The 7,042-nt window shown below is 40.9% G+C and overlaps 1 protein-coding gene across 1 annotated transcript in view; it reads right to left on the reverse strand.

Annotated features, from left to right (window-relative positions):
• Positions 1-326: 326 nt before the first annotated feature.
• Positions 327-7,042, reverse strand: part of LOC121812478 (adhesion G-protein coupled receptor G2-like) — a 31,627-nt gene continuing 24,911 nt past the window's right edge. The window contains exons 12-16 of the mRNA XM_042214789.1: positions 6,979-7,042; positions 6,812-6,908; positions 5,519-5,648; positions 2,553-2,700; positions 327-1,464 (exon numbers count right to left, since the gene is read on the reverse strand). Coding sequence (XP_042070723.1) covers positions 1,370-1,464; positions 2,553-2,700; positions 5,519-5,648; positions 6,812-6,908; positions 6,979-7,042 — 534 coding nt within the window. The 3' untranslated portion in view covers positions 327-1,369. The remainder of the gene's footprint in view (positions 1,465-2,552; positions 2,701-5,518; positions 5,649-6,811; positions 6,909-6,978) is intronic.

Consider the following 7,042-nt stretch of genomic DNA (forward strand, 5'->3'; position numbering starts at 1 on the left):
GATGGATCTCAATTACCATCCCTACTTGAAAAGCTTTTTTAAAAGTCAGGCTTTTTCATTTACCACTTGTAAAATCAGTATTCACATGTCAGTCTTTTAAAGGTTTGTCTTTATAGTTGCAGCTGGAAATAGTATCTTTACATGTAAAATAGTTTAAAACATCAGCAAGCAATATAATGACTGCAATCATAAATAAACATTTCAGTGAAATGTTGTAAATCAGGTATGTCAACTCAAATTTACTCACACAAAGATGCCACACTGGAAAAAATGGCCCTCCAAAAACAAGAAAAAAAAACTTAATACAAAAATAGAATGAAGCTGCACAATTTCCAGTTTTTATTGTTTATATTGACATGATAGCCTCTGGTAAACTCAGATACAGATACATGCTTAGATAAGCAAAATAGTACTGAAAGTATTCACAAATGCATTTTATATATGTAAGAAGACACACCTGAAGATATATTTAAAAATCTCACATAAAATATGATATGCAGTAATTATCTAGATAACAATACCAGAATATCAGAATTACAAATGTCAGAGCTCTACACAACTAAAACTAAGATCAGATCCTTATGCATTGTATAAAAGTAGAATAGATGACTTGACAGACAATGAACCAGGACCAATCAGGACAGAAAGATCAGGTCAGATCAGGATTTTCTGCAGAAATTATTCTCTCAGTTTCACCATTTCACAATTTTCACAGAATTGCCCTTCATAGAAGAAAAGAAACTTGAATAAACATCTTATCTAAACATAATATCTTGGAAAGATAAATCCCTCATCCCATTTCATTACACATGGTACATGGTTATACATGCAGACAATCTAAAGCCAAAATTATAATGTGAAATTAGGCAGTTCCCTGACTTTTATGCTGATGATATTCTGCTCTTCTGAGCAGTAGAGCTGAACAGTTTGGAAGTCCATAAACTGTCCTTTTAAAAACTGACTTTAAAGCTTTGAATCATGACGCTCCTGCCTATATTTCTGATCTCTTAGAACCTCCCACTCCTTCTCGCAGCCTGAGATCATCTAATCAAAGGCTGTTGGTAGTTCCCCAAACACGTTTTAAAACCAGAGTTGATAGATCTTTTAGAGTGGTGGCCCCCAGGTTGTGGAATTCTCTCCCTCCGGAATTTTATTTATTCTTTTAAACATCATCTTAAGACTCACTTATTTAGATTAGCTTTTAATTAGATTTGTACTGTATGTTTGATTGTACTGTTTTATGTTTATGTGTTTTATATTATTGTGAAGCACTTTGTGGTTTTTATCCTGTGAAGATTGATATATAAATCAATAAAGTAAAGTAAAGTAAAGTAAAGTAAATTCCATGAACACACTTCTCGAACTCTTGTTATTTGCTGTTGATCATCTTACTGGAGGAAGTTGCTTCAGCTGATTTTTTAAGCCTTCTTAATGAACATACAAACCACAGGAAGATGAAAAAACCTGCAAGGCAAACAGAAGAGAGAGCAAGAGAGAGTTAAATAGAGGAGGTTTGGACAGTGAGCCAGACATACAAATCATGCAATAAACCTGATATTTCAACAGTGTCAGATTGCTGTTTAGCCATAGATGGTAAAAAACAAAAACAAACAAACAAAACACACCCCAACAGAAACAGTTGTATTGAAATCTGCTAAAAAATAGAACCATCTATTTGATAGTACAGTGGCTTGGAAAAGTATTCGCCCCCCTTGAACTTTTCCACATTTTGTCACATTACAGCCACAAACATGAATCAATTTTATTGGAATTCCACGTGAAAGACCAAGTTTTTTCATTTATCTTTAGGCATGAAAATGATTTTTGTACTTCTATGTGCATTTTTAACTTCATTTTTTTAAACATGTAATTTTTTCCTTTTTCTTTTTTTAACATGGCAGGGTATGGAGTGACGTGACACATCAGTGTCCAGTGTAGTGGTTAATGTGCACGTAAACCATCAACAATGACACAAATACAAGAAAACAGCCTTCGAATAGCTGTCCACTGTAGTCACTAGTATGCATGAAAGGGTTAAATATGCATTTTCTGGTCATTTCAACTTTTATTTCAACCATCTATTTTCACAGCCACATTTCTAATTTAGATTCACTGGGGGACTGGATTTTATCTGAGCTTTGACAGGTAGGGTATGCCCCGAACTGCTTGCCAGTCCATCACAGGACTAATATTAGTATTTTTTATAATGTCATACAGTATTCTTGCAAAAGACCCATCATACCCCACTGATGTGACCACAACGGAATCCTAACCCATATTTTGGGAGTCACTAGCGGTTATTTCATATTAAAACCACCAAATCTGAAAAAAGTTCAGATCTGATCCTGTAGAATCGGCTGATTTAAATGAAGTCATGCATAAATACGTTTGGCCTTTTAAAAACTGCGATGAAATTAAGTTTACATTCATTTCACTTGTTAAAATCCACAATTATTTTCTGTTATTTTGGTTAGATTTAGTAGTAATTTTTGATTGAACACACACAAACACACACACAGAAGAACTAAATGAATGAAATATAATATACAGACCTTGCAGTGAGTTCAGGAGACAGAAAAGGTAGAGGGAAATGTTGGTCAGGTTACTGAACGAGAAGAAGACCAGGCCCCAGGTAATGCCGAGCAGAGCGCAGACACCCAGCAGGGGAAAAATTGCTTGCTTGGCGTTTTTGCGGCGAAGCTGTCCAAAAACAAAATGACACAAGACACAGCAGATTAGAGACAAAATCTGAAACTAACAGAGGCCTTCACATGTGTTTTAAAGGTAATGACAGGAATTCTTCAGTATTTTTTTTTTGTTGTTATTTATTTTTTATAGACACTGTAATGGAAATTAGGTTTTAGGTACTGAAATATTACTGGAATGTAAACAGTTTATTTAAAAATCCACATTGAACCATTTCTCATGCAAAGAAATGAAAATTATCTCGAAAAACCAGCAGTCCTTATTTATTTATTTATTTATTTATTTATTGTCATTGTCAGAGAACAGAGAACAATGAAATTGCATTTGGGGCTTCCGTACAACCCGTAAATAAAATAATGAAGAAAATAATAAATACCCCTTAAAACCCAAGTGTAAATATTTAACCCAGTGTGACTCCAGTGCAATAAGACAATCCTTAGCAACAACATGAGAACATGACAAGTAAAAGACGAGAGATTCAACCCGCTGGAGTGCTTGCTGATCGGCCTTGGTGCAGCTGGGGAACCACACTAGAAATCCATACGTCAGAACGCTGCTGATGGCACAGTTGTAGAAGTTCAACATCAGAGATCTGGGAATGTGTGCGCTCCGCAGTCTCCTCAGGTAGTAGAGGCGCTGTTGGGCTTTCCGTGCAACTGAGGTGATATGGTTGCCCCAGGACAGGTCCTCGGTCACAGTTACCCCCAAGAATTTAAAACTGCTCACCCTCTCCACCGCCTCACTGCCAGATGAAGAGAGGCAGATGGTTGTTATGACCCTTCTTCCGGAAATCTACAATGATCTCCTTGGTCTTTTTGGTGTTTAAGACCAAGTTATTGTCGTGGCACCATGACTCTAGTTGTTGCACCTCTGTCCTGTAGTTTGTCTCATCGTTGTTGGATATAAGTCCGAGCACTGTGGTGTCATCGGCAAACTTAACAATAAGATTGGACGCGCAGGAGGAAATACAGTCATGGGTGAAGAGAGTGTATAGCAGAGGGCTCAGGACACACCCCTGAGGGGCACCGGTGTTGACCACAAGGGTGGAAGAGGTGTTCTTACCCACTCTGACACTCTGTCTGCGATTAGTGAGGAAGTCCACAATCCAGTTGCACAGAGAGGAGTTAAGTCCCAGTTGGTGGAGTTTGGGACGGAGTTTGTATGGCCGGATGGTATTAAAAGCCGAGCTGTAGTCTACAAAGAGGAGCCGTGCATAGGTGTTCCTGTGTTCCAGGTGCTCCAGTAATGTGTGCAGCACTATGGCGATCGCATCCTCGGTTGACCGGTTCTCCCTGTATGCAAACTGGTACGAGTCCAGGGATGGTGGAAAAGCAGCTGGCGGCGCGCACAGACGCAGCGGCCCGGAGCTCCTACATTTTTGCACTTTTGGTGGTACTGGGTATTATTTCACATAGTCTGGGGTTACTTCAATACAACAGAGATGATCTACTACAACTAAGCCGTGGAGATCTTCAACTAACATCCGAGTATCTCATCCCCCCGGAGATCGTTAAGCAACCCCCGGGGCTACCCGCAACAGCAAGCCGCAGGAGGAGACGTTGCGAGCGGAGGCAGAAGAGAGGCAGGCGGGGAGGCCTGTGGGCACGGCTAAAGACTAGTCCGTTTAAACCACCACTCCCGATCATATTCCTCTCCAATGCCCGTTCAATCCGTTACAAACTGGATGAAATACGACTGCAGATCGCCACCCGACGGACTTTTAATAACTGTTCGTGCATGATTTTCACTGAAACCTGGCTGGACAGCGCCATTCCTGATGCGGCTATTGATCTAGCAGGCCGCACCGCCTATCGAGCCGACAGGTCTGCGGACTCGGGTAAGAAGACCACCAACATGGCGAATGCGTACAGAGCCCAGGCTTATCCCCACCTGGGTCTGTCAGACCACCTCTCCCTTCTGCTACACCCAATATACACACAGAAGATCAAGAGCAGTGGGATTATAACCAAAACCGTGAGAACATGGCCGCAGGATGCTATTCCGATGCTTCAGGACTGTTTCCACTGCACAGACTGGGATGTATTCAAGGTGCAGGACACTGACAATCGTGTGCATTGGACAGTTACACCTCCACTGTCTTGGACTACATCTGTTTCTGTGTGGACAATGTAACAACTTGGAAACGACTCCGTGTGTTCCCTAATAATCCACCCTGGATGACACACGGAGTTCAACAACTTATTCGAACGAGGAACAACGCTTTCAAATCCGGGGACCAGGAGGCATACAGTGCTGCCAGGGCCAACCTGAGAAGAGGCATCAAGACTGCCAAGCAGCAGCACAGGAGGCGTATCGAGGCCAGGTTTGAGAACAACACAAACCCAAGGCAGGTCTGGGAGGGCATCAGGGCTATCACGGACTACAAAAGGAGAACACCATCACCCTCAGCCGACAGTTCTACTCTGGCTGAGGATCTAAATCTCTTTTATGCCCGTTTTGATAGGGAGAACACCGACCCTGTCCTGTCCCCTCTCCCCTCAACCGACCCTGCTCCAGTCCTGAGCACTCATGAGCTGAGGCGTGTGTTCCGGAGCATTAACACCAGGAAGGCGGCCGGGCCAGATGGAGTGCTGGGCCGGGTGCTAAAAGACTGTGCTGCGGAACTGGCGGAGTCTTCACCTCTATATATAACACCTCGTTGTCCTGTTCACTGGTACCATCCTGTTTCAAAGCAGCAACCAGTTTCCGCATCCCTAATAACAGGATACAATTTTGTGGAAGGATTTGGAAATTACTATAAATATCAAAGGTTGAAGTTTATTTAAAAAAGGATTACAAGAATAACTCATACCTCTTTGTTATACCCAACATTCAAAACACGTTTGACTGTCACCATAAACATGATCATGTTAAAGAGGAACACCATGGTGAACAGTCCAGTAGTAGTGACCGCCTTCACTGTTTCATTAGATATATAGCATCTACAAAGAAAGAAAACAGACAGTGATTTCATCTTACACAGTTATATGTTTATATATATATATATATAGTGCTTTCGGTTCGGTATGCATATGTATGAACAATACAAAATTTTTAATTTATTTTTATCAACTTTCTCTTCTGACGATGCTGTCTGTGTTGAGAGCTCAGTGGATCTGCGTTCGACTACTCCGCCTAGGCTGCACTGTCGAGCGCAGATCCACTGAGCGCAGGGCAAGCTAGCAAGACAGAAGCTAAGCTCGTTGCAACATGGCAAATTAACCTCCCCCACCCTCATTCAGATCTGGCGTTTGGAACTATTTTGGTCTTCATGTGACGTATGACCCTGAAGGTAAGCATCGTCATGGACAAAAGTAAAACAGTATGTCGGATGTGCCACGCAATGCTCAATTACATGGGTGGGAACTACTGCGTTAGTGCAGTTTGCTCGTTAACATGTTGATGCCGTCTAGCCCCACGCACGGGGCGAGCCGCGGTAGCTCGTTAACGGAGATTTGCCGTGTTGTGGCGTTAACGTCATTTCAACGAGATTAACGCTGACAGCACTAGTGGGAACACAACGAATATGACTGCACATTTACTCCGACATCATCCTAGTGCAAAGACAAGTGGAAGCAGACAAAAACAACAAGCACGCATGCTACAAACTTTACCCGAGTCATTTAGACAGCCGTTAGCACATGATTCTCCTTATGGGGACCTGATATGTTTAATATGCTGCTGAGAATATAGCCCAGAAGAAGCGTATAGTATAGCTTTTATTTTGGAAAGAGCCATTTCTCTGTAATAAACTCTCTTTTCCAAAGATGAGTGATTTCTCGATCAGATTTTTTTTATTATTTTGTTGTTTCAGCAACATTAAATTTAAAAACTGTACTTTTGAGTTAAAATATCTATTTATAATTTTAATAAATGACAAATTAAAAAAGCATGAACAATTTTTTTGTATCGAAAAAATATCGAACCGTGACACCAAAGTATCGAACCCCGTGAATGTAGTGTATTATGTATATGTATATCTATCTATATCTATCTATCTATCTATCTATATCTATATCTATATCTATATCTATATCTATCTATATAGAGAGAAGAGAGAGAGAGAGAGACGATAATGACTCGGTGTAATAAATATTTTCCTCACATTTTCGTGTCATCATAGTTTGATCTGTCTAGAGGGACATGGCCATAAAAGCCTCTGTCTATGATAACCACCACTGACACAATGACTGCAGGAACACCTGAAACACAGAAAATGATTAGTCACGCACAAGATTGCTGACTGCTTCCTGTTTGAAGGATTCCACTTACCCCATCCCACCACACTGAGTTTGAGAATGTATCTGCTGACAGAAATGTTAAAGATTTTGACTAA

Source organism: Haplochromis burtoni, unplaced genomic scaffold (genome assembly GCF_018398535.1).
Source record: "Haplochromis burtoni strain Fernald_Lab_line unplaced genomic scaffold, NCSU_Asbu1 Contig_610, whole genome shotgun sequence".
NCBI lineage: Eukaryota > Metazoa > Chordata > Actinopteri > Cichliformes > Cichlidae > Haplochromis > Haplochromis burtoni.